The 14,732-nt window shown below is 43.1% G+C and overlaps 1 protein-coding gene across 2 annotated transcripts in view; it reads left to right on the top strand.

The window, feature by feature from the left end:
- Positions 1-14,732, top strand: part of LOC127453514 (protein shisa-7-like) — a 34,008-nt gene that overhangs the window by 13,285 nt on the left and 5,991 nt on the right. Inside the window, exons 2-6 of one of the 2 annotated variants that reach the window (XM_051719937.1) lie at positions 9,335-9,403; positions 10,890-11,677; positions 12,123-12,274; positions 13,309-13,374; positions 13,474-13,662. In XM_051719937.1, coding sequence (XP_051575897.1) covers positions 10,944-11,677; positions 12,123-12,274; positions 13,309-13,374; positions 13,474-13,662 — 1,141 coding nt within the window. In that variant the 5' untranslated portion in view covers positions 9,335-9,403; positions 10,890-10,943. Of the gene's footprint in view, positions 1-9,334; positions 9,457-10,889; positions 11,678-12,122; positions 12,275-13,308; positions 13,375-13,473; positions 13,663-14,732 lie in introns of both variants that reach the window. The other variant, XM_051719935.1, reaches the window with a different exon arrangement.

The raw sequence follows: 14,732 nt of genomic DNA, 5'->3' as shown, positions 1-14,732 counted from the left end.
ACAATTCATTTTAATGACATTAACCTTCCCGATCATAGATAAATGTAATGAAGCCCACCTGCCCACATCGCTCAAAAACCTTTTTATTAAAGGGTCAAAATTAACTCTAACTAAATCACACAAATTTGCTAGGAATAAAATAACCAAATACTTAATGCCCTGTTTGGGATACTGGAAGGCGCTTGGCTGAAAAGCCATTACCGGGCAGTACACTGTCAGATCCAAAGCTTCGGATTTAGACCAATTAACTCTGTATCCCGAGAATTTAGAAAAGGAATCAATAATTCTGTGGAGGCAAGGCATAGATCTAGTAGGGTCGGAGACAAATAATAAAATATCATCTGTGTAAAGCAAAAGCTTATGCGCCACACCTCCCACCACCCCTGAAAATCATCCTCCTTTGTTATCGCGGCTGCCAATGGTTCTAGGGCAAGACAGAACAATAATGGGGAAAGAGGGCAACCCTGCCGAGTGCCCCTATCCAGAGTAAAATAATCTGAAATTAATCGATTCGTTTGTACTGCCGCTACTGGGTGTCTATAAAGTAACTTAATCCAACCAATAAAAGTATTCCTGAACCCATACATTTCCAAAATCTTAAAAAGATAATCCCATTCTACCATATCTAACGCCTTTTTGGCGTCCAGTGAGATGGCAGCGACTGGAGTCTGATCATTCTCCACTGACCACATGATATTGATGAAACGCGTAATGTTATCAGAAGAGCTACGGCCCTGAATAAACCCCACCTGATCTATTTTTATAAGAGATGTCATAACTTTACTTAATCGGTTAGCCAAAATTCTTGACAATATTTTAACGTCTAGCTGGATCAGGGAAATTGGACAGTAACTCTTACACTCGCTTGGATCTTTGTCCTTTTTAAGAATCAGACTGATCCAGGCTTGCGTCATGGTTGGCGGGAGCTTTCCATTCTTTAATGATTCCGTATAAACTTCTAGCAAAAGTGGAGCCAATTCTGTAGCATAAGATCTAAAAAACTGAGCGGCAAAGCCATCTGGCCCCGGAGCCTTGCCTGTAGGCAAGGACTTAATTACCTCACCAAGCTCCTCTTGATTATCTCAGAATCAAGAATTTTTTTTGCTCAGCCATCAGTTTAGGAATTTGTAATGGTTCCGCAAAGTTTCTAATATCCTCATCAGTAGACGAAGATGTGGAACTATAGAGATCAAGATAGAATTCTTTAAAAGCATTATTAATATCAGTGGCTGAGGTAAATATTTCACCACCAGCAGATTTCACTGAGGGAATGGTAGAAAAAGACTCTCTCTGTTTTATATATCTAGCCAGAGTTTTTCTGCTTTGTCCCCCGACTCAAAGTATGACTGTCTTGGCCTGAATAGCCAAAACTCCACCTTCTGCGACAAAATAGTATTATATCTGTATTTCAATCGGGTCAGTTCTCTGAGGCCATCAGATGACATTCTGTGCTTCAGCTCTGCCTCAGCACTTTTAATATTCCCTTCCAACTCCACGAGTTCTCGTGCTTTGAATTGTTTGGTTAATGAGGCATACTGTGTGATCAGGCCCCTAAGAACCGCCTTAAGAGCCTCCCAAGCCACGCCCACAGAGGATACTGAGGATCAGATGGTCTCCATATAAACATTGATTTCAGCTTTTAACATTTGTTGGAATTCAGGATTTTGCAAAAGGGATACATTAAAGCGGCAACTATATGATTTCCTTTTCTCCATACGTATGTGGCAACACCTCTAAATTCACCAGGGCATGATCTGAGACTAAAATGTTTCCAATTGAGCAGTCAGATTAAACGAGGGATTTAGATATAAAAAAAAATCTATTCTAGAATAAATCTTATGGACTGATGAAAAAATTTATAGTCCCTACCAGATGGGTTCAAAAGTCTCCAAATATCTGTAAGACCAAGATTTTTACACATCCTGTGAAGCGTCAATGTTGCTCTAGGGGGCTTACACACTTTTGCTTCACTATGATCAAGGACTAAGTCCATCAAAAGATTAAAGTCTCCTACCAATATTATATCATGAGGGGTGCCAGCGGCTTGCAACATCCCTTCAAGATCTATAAAAAGCCCTGATCATCAACGTTAGGTGGGTAAATATTAGCCATAATAAAACTTTGCCCCTGAATTTCTGCTAAAACAATAATGACTCTTCCTAATTTATCTTTAATCTGTTTGAGACATTTGAATTGTAGATGCTTACTTATCAGTGTAATGACTCCTTTGCTCTTACTTGAGCCAGCACTAAAGAAAACGTCATGGTTACTTGTGTAACCTCCGTTCCCTGATGGAGGGAACGAGACGTTGTGTCGATGTAGTGACACTAGGGGTCACTCTTGGGAGCCCGAGACACCTCTGGTCTTTGATAAAAGGCCAATGAAAATTGCCGAGTGGTATTTGCATGCCACTCCCCCGGACATATGGGTATAAAAGGAGCTGGTATGCAACCACTCATTCAGGTTTTATGCTGAGGAGCCGAGACAAGGTCCTGGCCATTTCAACAGGTAGTTCAGCGTTATGGCAGGAGGGACACAATGTCTCGTTCCCTCCATCAGGGAACGGAGGTTACACAAGTAACCATGACGTTCCCCATCTGTCACTCACTTGAAGTTGTGTCGATGTAGTGACACTAGGGGTCCCAATACAAATGCCATAACTGGCTGAACTGTGTTACGTGAACTGGCGGTGTGTGACGGGCAGACAACTGTGTGCCTCATAGCCAGCGCAGCAGGCCAACACGTAACCTCCCCCAACATAGTTATGAGTGTCGAACAGCCCTTTGGGGACAAGTCAACTATCCAAAAGATAGAGACAGGCTAGCCCAGTCATGGCCTCTATCCCCTCCTTTTTTTCCACTCCCTAAAAAAAGGTGGAATATCTGACTGGGCCGACCATGTCTAGGGGGGTGGTCGGGGGGTGTCCAGGTCGGGGGGTGTCCCTACCAAGGGGAGGACACCGCGGAGACCACACCTCGCCCAGAGAGTCCTGCCGTGACAGCGTGTCCGCTGCAGTGTTGAGGTCGCCCGGGATGTGAGTGGCTCGCAGCGACTTGAGGTGCTGCTGACTCCAGAGGAGGAGATGGCAGGTGAGTTGTGACATACAACAGGAGCGCAGACGGTTGACATATGCTACTGTTTCCGTGTTGTCTGTCCGAGCTAACACGTGCTTGCCCTGGATCAATGGCCGGAACCTCCGCAGGAGGTTGATGTGTCAGTTGATGTGCCAACATAGCCACAGGCCTTTCCATAAGCCGGCGGCTGCGTGCCCATTGCAAATGGTGCCCCTGCCCATTTTGGAGGCGTCTGTCGTGACCACAACGCGCATGGAGACCTGATCTAGGGGAACGCTTGCCTGTAGAAACGTGAGGTCGGTCTAAGGGCTGAAGAGATGGTGACAGATCGGTGTGATGGCCACGTGATGTGTCCCACTGCACCATGCCCATCTCGGGACTCGAGTCTGAAGCCAGTGCTGAAGCGGTCTCATATGCATCAACCCGAGCGGAGTGGCCACCACTGAGGATGCCATATGCCCCAGGAGCCTCTGAAAAAATTTCAGTGGAACTGCTGTTTTCTGTTTGAACGCCTTCAAACAGGTCAGCACCGACTGTGCACGCTCGTTCGTGAGGCGCGTCGTCAACGAGACTGAGTCCAACTCCAAACCGAGAAAAGAGATGCTCTGAACCGGGAGGAGCTTGCTCTTTTCCCAGTTTGCTCTTTTCCCAGTTGACCCGAAGCCCTAGTCGGCTGAGGTGCGAGAGCACCACGTCCCTGTGTGCACAACATCTCGAGAGTGAGCTAGGATTAGCCAGTCATCGGGATAGTTGAGAATGCTAAAGCCCACTTCCCTTAGCGGGGCAAGGGCTGCCTCTGTGACCTTCGTGAAGACGCGAGGGAACAAGGACAGACCGAAAAGGAGGACCTTGTACTGATAAGCCCGACCCTTGAATGCAAATCGCAGGAAGGGTGTGTGTCGAGATAGAATCGAGATGTGGAAGTACGCATCCTTCAGGTCTACCGCCGCGAACCAATCTTGATGCCGGATGCTCGCTAGAGTGTGTCTTTGCATCAGCATCTAGGACGGGAGTCTGTGTAAAACCCGATTCAGTACTCGCAGGTCCAAGATTGGACGCAACCCACCACCTTTTTTCAGTACAATGAAGTAGGGGCTGTAAAACCCCTTCTTCATCTCGGCCGGAGGGACAATCTCGTCAGACGTACCAGCGGGTGGGGCCTCACGGCAGGGCTGAGCCTGAGGTGCCACACCGTGTCGTGGCCATGCTGAGTTCAGGGACATCTAAGTACTACCTGGCTCCTTGTGACCACCCCCGGAACAGCCTGGGATGGGGGAGGAAGAGGCCTGTCCTCGTGACCCATGGAGACTGTCACATCGGGGGCGGATTTGTGCACACCGGATATATGACCCAGGGAACAAGGAAACTGCTCTTGCTGAACTCTTGGGTACTGCAGCCACTTGGGCATGCAGCGCAATTAAATGCAAAGGTAACAAAAGATTCTCCTCCCGGCCCTCGACCGGGGGATGGAGTGGTCTGCTTACCAGCTCCAGAGCAGCAGGTTTCCGTCTCAGGAGCACTTCGAAGCCTTTCGCGGGTTCTTGGCGGCCGCAAGATGGGTGGCATTTGCTTCCCGTGGTGGGCTCCACGCCGGGGCCGGGCCGCAGGGGCGGGCTGCAGCGCAGTCACCGCAGGGGGACGCCCTTGGCGATGAGCAGACGGGGTGCGGGATCTTGAGCCGTGCCGGGGCAGGATGTGCCGGATAACCTCCGTCTGCTGCTTCATATCTCCCATCTCGATCAGGTTGAGCCAAAGGTGGTGCTCCTGGACCACCAAGGTGGACATCGCCTACCTGAGAGACCGTGCCGTGACCTTTGTCGCCCGGAGAGCGAGGTCGGTCACAGAGTGCAGCTCCTGCATCAATCCCAGGGTGGAACTACCCTTGTGCAGTTCCTTTAGCACCTTGGCGGACTTGCAGGAGAGCCATGGCGTGCAGGGCGGAGGCGGCTTGTCCAGCGGCACCATAGGCCTTGGCTGTCAGAGATGACGTAAACCTACAGGCCTTGGACGGGAGCTTTGGGTGCTCGCACCAGGTGGTGGCGCTCTGCGGGTATAGGTGTACCGCGAGCGCCTTTATCCACCGGAGGGATTGCCGAATAGCCCTTGGCCGCCCCACCATCGAGGGTAGTGAGTGCGGGGAAGCTGAAAGATCGGGACCGGGCAGTAAAAAGTGCCTCCCACGATCTTGTTAGCTCTTCATGCAATTCCGGGAAGAAAGTAATGGGGGCAGGGCGTGGCTTTGGGCGGTGCCGCAAGCCCAGGAACCAATCATTGAGCCACAAGGGTTCAGGGGAGAGCGGAGGGTTCGACTCTAGCCCGACGCTCGCGGCTGCCCGGGAAAGCATGTCATCATCTCTGCGTCAGCCTATGACTGGGCGACCGCACCCGAAGGGAACAGCCCAGCTGAGGCTTCCGCGTCCGACTGGACGAGCCCACTCTCCGATGCTGCACTCGAGAGCTCATCACCTTCGCGGGCTCCGAATAAGAGGTCGAACTCGCCGTGAGACCAGCCGGCAGACTCATCCGGAAGCCCGATCAGGGCAGACGAGCGTGCTGGGGAATGGGAGGTCCGTGGGGGGATACCCAGCGGAGATGGTCCCATTGGAGTCCCCAAATCACCCCCAGTGCTAGCCGCGCTGGCCTCATACCCGTGGGTAGAAGGACCGAGGTGGGGAGCCTCTGGGGTGGCTTGCTTTCTTACGAAGGAAAGCCGCGACCGCATTGTTGCCATGGACATGTTCTTGCAATGAGTACATGACCCATCCACGAACGCTGTCTCCGCGTGAACAGTGCCCAGACATGAAAGACATTGATCGTGACCGTCAGAAGGCGAGAGATAATGAGCGCAACCAGGAATAACACACAAAGGAAAGGCATCTTTAAAAAGACGCGTCTTTAAAAAGACATTCTGTGTGTGCCGCTCTTTTAGAGAAATATACTCTTTTATTTCTACCAAAGCGCCCAGGGGCATTCTCTGCAGTGCACCAGTGCAGAGGGGGGAGAAGCCGCTGAAATGCGCCATCAGATCCAGCAGAGGTGAATGAACAGTCGTGGGAATTCAGCTCAGTGAGCATGACCATTCGGCTCCGAAGAGAAAATCTGAATGAGTGGTTGCATACCAGCTCCTTTTATACCCGTATGTCTGGGGGAGTGGCATGCAAATACCACTCGGCAATTTTCATTGGCCTTTTATCAAAGACCAGAGGTGTCTCGGGCTCCCAAGAGTGACCCCTAGTGTCAGTACATCGACACAACGTCGAGTGAGTGACAGATAGGGAACAGGTCCACCCCCATATCTTCCCAAATTTTTCAGCTTCCTGAGGGGTAAGATGCATTTCTTGAAGAAACACTATATCATATTTCTTATGCTTAAGAAGAGAAATAACCTTCCTTCTTTTTATGGGGTGACCCAACCCAATCACATTCCACGTGGAGAGAGACAATCCACTCATATTAACATCTGGCATTTTGACATAATAGAAAAAATAGATTGTGTGTCAAAAACAGGATTATAAAGACCACATTCCAATATTAGTGCAACAATCAAACCCCAAACTTTCCCCCGAACCAAACAAACAGAAAAAAGAAAACATGCGCATTAACCCCTGACATGACAGCGCCAACTGATATCCATCCCTCTAAACTCAAACAGTACATGTACGCCTACGAGAGCCCCCGTGACGACTTTGCTGTCAGATTGCTCAAGTCCAGTGTTTCTATACACATTTTGTGAGCCAGAATTACACAACAAAATATAATCTATAAGACAAACCCCAGCCAATAGGTGGAATAAACATAAAGAACGTGTAGATTCATCCACATAACTGTCCTGAAGGTGTGTTCCTCCACAAAACAAACTCCAGCCACTAGGCAGAACCAGCAGAAAAAAAAAAAAAAAAGCTTGAGCACATAAGTGTCTTTTAAAGTCTCCAGAGCCCGAGGATTTTGAATTCTTTGACATATTGTCCTCCCAGAACAGCTATGGAACAGAGTGTATCGAATCTCACTGGTTTATGACATTAATAGTGTTAAAACTGGCAAAGTGCACAGAGCTCGCCGTTTTACACGTCCGAACCTCGCATGGCGTCACGTGACCTCTCCTGAAGAATAAATATTAAATCTAAACTTACATTTTAATATCTTAAATCTAAATGTAGATATGAAGTCTGAATGATTAGTCTTAAACTGAATGTTACATCGAAACGTAAAGATGAATATTTAGCTAATATTCAGATTGGTGTCAACCAATCAACTATGAAGGACAATGAAATGTACAATTCAATGCGCAATGGCTACAGTTTTAGGCTAGCAGCTCCAGACCAAAAGATTCACAACAAAATTGTGTACTGTACTTTATGTGTGCATTTAACCAATGATACAAAAATGGTCAAGTGCAGTAATGATGTAATACCTTTACCCTGATGCCTTCCCAAACCCTATATGGTTTCAGAACTGACAATGGTCAAATCTGTTAATGCTCTTGCAAGATTTCTGGTCCTTTTCACTTAACTGACGCAAACAGGAATAGGTAGATGCTCAGTGGATAACCCCTGTTAACAGAGTTGGGGAGTAATGGAATACATGTAACGGAATTACATATTTAAAATACAAAAGATAAGTAACTGTATTCCACTACAGTTACAATTTAAATAATTTGTAATTAGAATACAGTTACATTCAAAAAGTATTTTGATTACTGAAGAGATTACATTTGTTTCTTTTAATATTTAGTCCTTTCATATGGAAAACATTTATACATATAAATGATGCAATCCAAAGTGCATTTGAACAGCGGTGAAACACTTTCTTATGATGTGTTACATTCATACGAGCAGACAGAGAAGTAAGTTTGAAGTAAGTTTGGAGCAGAAGAAAAGTAAGACCTTTGATATTAGGGCAAAAATCTTATTCTTGATAATCATTTTTTTTATTGTTTTCCTGTAAAAATATCTAAAAATCCTTAAAACAGGGGCCTGGGTAGCTCGGCGATTAAAGACGCTGACTACCACACCTGGAGTCGCGAGTTCGAATCCAGGGTGTGCTGAGTGACTCCAGCCAGGACTCCTAAGCAACCAAATTGGCCCGGTTGCTAGGGAGGGTAGAGTCACATGGGGTAACCTCCTCATGGTCACTATAATGTGGTTCTTGCTCTCGGTGGAGCGCGTGGTGAACTGTGCGTGGATGCCACGGAGAATAGCGTGAGCCTCCACACGCGCTATGTCTCCGCGGTAACGCCCTCAACATGCCACGTGATAAGATGCGCGGATTGATGGTCTCATACACGGAAGCAACTGAGATTCGTCCTCCACCACCCGGATTGAGGCGAGTCACTACACCACCACAAGGACTTAGAGCGCATTGGGAATTGGGCATTCCAAATTGGAGAGAAAAAGGGGAGAAAAGAAAAATCCTTAAAACAAGATAAATTTGATTTATTTTGTTTTAGAAACAACACTGCATAAGATATTTAGGTTTTTCAGAGAATGTATTTTTAACATGTGTATTTTGTCTTATTGTATTGGCAGAGTTTTTATAGTCAGAACAAGTGAAAAAATCTACCAGTGCTCAAGAAGTAATCCAAAGTATTTAAAATACGTTACTGGCCTTGAGTAATCTAATGGAATATGTTACAAATTACATTTTACAGCATGTATTCTGTAATCTGTAGTTCAAAAGTAACCCTCCCAACACTGCCTGTTAAACACATCTTAAAGGAACAGTTCACCCAAAAATGGAAATTTGTCACTCAGAAATGTCGCTCTAAACTCGTATGACTTTCTATCTTTTTTAAAAAAAAATCTTCAGAGGGTTTATTTGCCATATAATGAACATTTTGGGCATTGCACTAACTGCTTGCTGGACTGTGCCTTCACTATTTTGGCATACTGTATGTGTCATCAATTTTCATATTAGCTAAATATTTACTTAATTTACTTAGATTTAATTTACTTAGATTTACTTCTGTTTAATTTTAGGTTTACCTTTTGTATTGGTAATGGGTTTGGGTATTAAAATCTTATAATTGTTGTATTTAGTGTGTCAAAACATGCAGACCAACCTCATGAAATAAATCTTTGCAATAATTCTGTGGACTGATATACAGATTGCATTAGTTACTGTATACTTACATGTCATATGTTTCACAAAATGAAAAGAATATGCTGCCATGTTGATGACAAGCTTTGCTCTTTCAAAAACACTTAAATTCTATGCATATGTGTTGTTGGATGTACCATTAACGTGTTGATTTTTTGTTTCAGAGGCACATCGCTCTTTCGTTGAACACTTGAAAATTGTCAGTGGATTCTGAGACCAACCCTGCAAAAATAGTGAGGAAACAGCCATGTCCACACCATGGGATTTTAAACCATTTCACCAAGAGGTGCAGCAAACTGTTTTAAAAATGTCTCAGTCTCAATGAAAACTGGGCTTATCAGAAAAGCAAATCTGCCGAGTGAACCATAAGAAACTGGAAAGGGACTGGAGACTTTCTATTGTGAAGACATCAGCCTTGCAAAATATTTTACTGTCTTTTGTGCCATCATCATTTTTTTGTGTCTTTGTCATCAGTTTATTGAACATTGTCTAAAATCACACTCCAATAGACTTAAATACATGTAGATGAATTTGATAAGCATAATATGACCCATTTTTAACCTGACAGATGACTAAATTCATTACCTGATTTCTTTCAACCATTTTAATTTTGAAACAGGCTATTTTAAATTTGCACATAAGATTATCCATTTAGTAATTCTTTAAATGCTGAATGAAGAAATTAACATTCATTTCAGTTCAATAATGTAGACGTTTGCAGGCCAAAACAAAAATTATTCCTCACCATGCTGCTCTCACCTAATCAAAAGAGAAAACTATTCTGAGTAGCCCTATTAAGATGTTAACAAGTGCAGTAGAACGAAACGATTAACGAAGAAATGTTTGACTTAAGAATTTAAGAATTTAAGTGTATGGAAATTGATTATACTAGTTGATAATAGAATGCATTCAGGGAGAAATACAAGTCAGGGAAATTTGCCTAAAGACTAAGTGCCACTGTTGAATGTAAGGAGTGCCCAATTAAAAAAAAAAAATAATAAATAAATAAATAAATAAATAAATAAATAAATAAATATTGTGAGGGAAAAAAAGAGACAAGAAAACATTAGTTTACATTTTTAAGATGTTAAGAGTTGTCCCTTTCTCTCAAATTAATTTTTAATCCTGATAAGTGCCAAAATAGGGGACTGAACATAAATACTTTTAATGTACTCAGTTGGATACTAAACACAATACACTAAACTATATATTAGGTAATATAAAGATGACAATGAGAGAAGCCATTTTTTGTTTGTCTGCGGATATATAATATATATATACATATGAGTACAGTCACAGAAGGGAAGATTTTCCTTTGCTTTGTTAATACACGCAAAACTGACAATTTGTGAAATATTCTTTCATTTTCTGTTTGTACAAGAACTGGCCAATTTTATGTTGCCTGCTAAAAATATTATCAGCATTTGGATTGTTTTACATATAGGTCTTGTGCTCAGCTAAATACTAGAAGGAGGCACTGCATGATGAGAACGAGAGAATATGTGTTTTATAACTCTTGTGGCTCACCTTGAAGCTGAAAGCACATCTAAAAAAATAATTTCTCTGTGTGTGAGAGTTCACAGCACACACTTTTAACAGACTCTGAAAACAGATTTTTCTTTTGAGACTGTTTTAATATAGACTCTGATTTCATACATTGGAGGGCTGCTACAAGAATATTTTACATGTTAAGCAGACTGATTTCTTTTTTAAATCTAGATTGTGCTGTGGGTTGAGTCAGCGAGAGAAAATATCAGCGTTAGTCATGTAAAGATGATGCCCACCTTGGAAGCTCAAGTGCATATCATCATTCTCTTCCTGCTAATCGCTATCCCACTTAACGGTTCCTCAGCGAGCGTCCCGGGCCCCTCCAGAAACACACCGAATGGGCCCATCACCATCACCCCAACACCCAGCCCCAGAACTCAGGGTAGAGGGTTTCTGTTCCCCCTTTCTAAAAATGGTGAGAGTATGCGTGTGAAGTCTATGAATCGTTGGCCAAAGCAGCCAACTGCAGCAGCAGAATTGCCCCCTAGGCCGCTGCCTCAGATAATGCTGCCAAAGAATGTGACGGCCAATGCATTGAAACCCCCTCTTAGAGCAGCACAGGTAGTGCCACCTCCTCGCAAACTGGTGGAAGTGGATGTTTGTCGGGGTTATTATGATGTCATGGGGCAGTATGACCTCACATTTAATTGCTCCAAGGATGACTTCATCTACTGCTGTGGGACCTGTCATTACCGCTTTTGTTGTCCAGACCGCACTCGAAGGCTAGACCAGAACATCTGCCACAACTACCATTCCCCTGTGTGGGCCAATACTGCCCCACCAGCAACCAGGTCCCCATCACCAGCTCATCCTGACCTCAGCCGCATTGAGCAAAGCAACAACACGGTCTACGTCATTGGTGGAGTTATCTCCTTTACAGTTGCAGTGGCGGTGGCCATTAAGGTGGCATTCCACAAGGCATCACGACAACCTAGGAACAGAGAACTCAATATGCCCAGGTGAGAGGAGGCAACCAAAAACACTGTCTAGTTACTTCAAGGAATAGGTCACCATTCATATTGTTGCAAACCCATATAACTTTCTTTCTTGCATGTAACACAAAAGGAAGTGTTAGGCAGAATGAAAGCCTCACTTACCATTTACTTCCATGCAATGAAAGTGAATGGTGACTGAGGCTGTCAATCCCTAACATCCTCCCATACATCTCTATTTGTGTTACACAGAAGAAAAAAAGCCATATTAGTCCAGAAAAAAGTAAATGATGACAGAATTTTCATTTTTGGGTGAACTATACCTTTAATCAGTGCTCTACTGACCTGAATAAGACCTGTTTAATGCTAATATTTCAATATATATTTATGTTTAATGCAGTCTATTGTTCAAGAAGCCTAATGCACCTTAAACTGTATCTTCTTGACTAATTTCTTCCTCCTTCCGTGTAAGGGCTCTTGTGGAAATGTTGCGTCACCAGTCAAGTCCAGTTCAAGAGGGAGAGAGAAACAACAGTGTAGCCCAGGGAACTGGAGGAGGAGAGGGGACACTTGGACGACACCCCAAAAACCTCTATCCCACACTACAGAGTAAAGATAACAGATGTGAGTGGAAAAAACTTCTCTATGATCTCCCTATGTACTATTTTGATCCAAATTGATCCTGTGAATTACAGTTATAACTTGTAAATTTAGGCCAGAAATCCAGTACTGGGCATACATTTAATTTCTAAATGGATCAAAAAGCCTGTTAGTCACATGTCAACTGCTATTATGTGGAACCAAATGTCCTGGGTCAAAAGTTTTAATGAACAGGACAAACAAGATGTTGCATGGTTGCACTTTGCAGTTGGCTGGTGTTGTTGCAGTATTTGTCATACAAAGTTCCTTTCATATTTCCAACTCAGCTTGAATCTTGTGAACGACCAGCAGCATAAATTCAGGACAAAAATGAAATGAAGGAAAAAGCAATAGCCAAATGATGAAAGGGCATTTGTGAATTATTTAGCATCGAGCTGTATATGGCATTACAATGAACAGACTGAACGGTGTAAAATTTTCAACACATTAGGGCAGCATTTAGAGAATGAATAAATGTACTTACATTACCATTCAAAAGTTTAGGGTCACTAGCCTGAAATGTTTCTCATGATCTTAAAAACCTTTTGATCTGAAGGCATATGCTTAAATGTTTGAAATGAGTTTTGTAGACAAAAATATAATTGTGCTAACATATTAATTTATTTAATTACAAAACTTAATAAAAAAAAAACTTTTACTTAATAAATAAAAACTTTTAAAAATAAAAAAAAAAAGTTTTTGAAATAAAGTAATTCCCATATTTCCATTTCTATTATTCCATAGTTGTGATGACTTTACTATTATTCTAAAATGTGAAAAAATAAAAATAAAAAAAATACAAAATAAAGAATGAGTAAGTGACCCTAAACTTTTGAACGGTAGTGTAAGTTACTTTGTCACTTCATGCTAACAGTATATTATTGCTGACAAAGACATCACTGGGAGCATGCGCATGAAAGGTTCAATGCTGCCAATGAAGAAATCACTAACCTTTCTTTCCTCCAGAAGAACAAACACACACACACACACACACCTTATGCCTTTGTTCTGTTTCACAGTGGGGAATCTACAGCATAATTTCATCCATACCAAAGGCTCCAGCCCCAAACATACAGCTACCATTGGTAGGTAACATCCACAATTCTATGAAAATCAAAACAATATTCACTATAGGGTTTCAAATAACCTCAACATCCATAAATGGTGGTTATGTGTCTTTAAAGAGCGTGCACCACGTATGAACAACATGCAGCTTGCCACCGGTGGCACGCTGAAGCCCAGTAAGCATACTAACGCCATGAAGCACCAGCCTTCCTTCCATCACTCCCTACACAACCTGGCTCAGCTGCCACCCTCTTATGAAGCCGCCATGAAGCCCGAGATGAACAGATACTCCTCTCTCAAACGTCTAGGTGAGAGTTTAATTACCAAAGGATTTTCCAAGATTCTTAGTCCCTGTCATATTGTTTTTAGTTCTTTGTTGACTTGTTCCCTATTGGAAGTTGGGCCGGGATATATCAAAGGGTTCATCCTTAAAAACAAAAAACAAACAAATAAATAAAAACAATAGTTTTTAGTTATGTCAATGGCTCAAAGCCATGAATCATGATTTGCTACTTGCTATTGCTAGTCAGAGGCAGGTTAGGGGGCATGACATTCTTATTCTAGAGAGCATTTGATTGGAGTGCGGTGTGAGTCATCAATGTTTTTGGTCCGTATTTCCAGAAGAGAGACTATACATTTTAAATGTGTATATCTGTTAAAAGTGGATTTTTTTCAATGCTTAGAGTGCAATAGCATGTAGATGGCTTCAAAGCTAACAGACATGAACTAAAAGCAGCAAAGCTCCAATTTTGATTTAAGGAAATGTTTTCAAAGAATTACATAAGAAGTTGTCATTATTTTTTTCTTACTATAGCCCACATAATTTCAAAGATATCACAAAAAATATAACTGGTATAGAGAAAAAATGGACCAATATAAAAAACAGTGTTACAGTTAGTTGTGTTGTGTGTTGAAGTAGAAATTACCTGTTAGCTGATGAGGATACAGTACAGTCTCATGTGGGGCTCACAGCATTGCATTAAAATATTAGTACGCTTAGGCTTATTTAGATTATTTAAAGCACTGTCAGTGTTTCACTGGAATGCTTGGGAGATATAAATGTTTGTGAAGGTCATTTTAATGAGGGAAAAACCAGGCCTCTACAGCCAAGGCCGGACTTACCACTGGGCTAGACTGGGCTCCAGCCCATGGGCCCCTCCCAGTATGGATCCCCACCTTAACCTAAATATAACGTATGTCAACTAGGGCTGGGCGATGGGACGATATAATCGGATATCGACGATATCTTACAAATATCCCGATTGCAACACTCATTGATGGACGATAAACGACAATATCGGGAAACGGCAAAACCTTGGATCTGGGAAGTCGCCAAATACAAATATATTAAACAGTAGCTCAGTGTGTGAAATGAGCA

Source organism: Myxocyprinus asiaticus, chromosome 15 (genome assembly GCF_019703515.2).
Source record: "Myxocyprinus asiaticus isolate MX2 ecotype Aquarium Trade chromosome 15, UBuf_Myxa_2, whole genome shotgun sequence".
NCBI classification, from domain to species: Eukaryota; Metazoa; Chordata; class Actinopteri; order Cypriniformes; family Catostomidae; genus Myxocyprinus; species Myxocyprinus asiaticus.
Note: the sequence above shows the minus strand (reverse complement) of the source record. Positions and strands in the feature narration are given on the sequence as shown.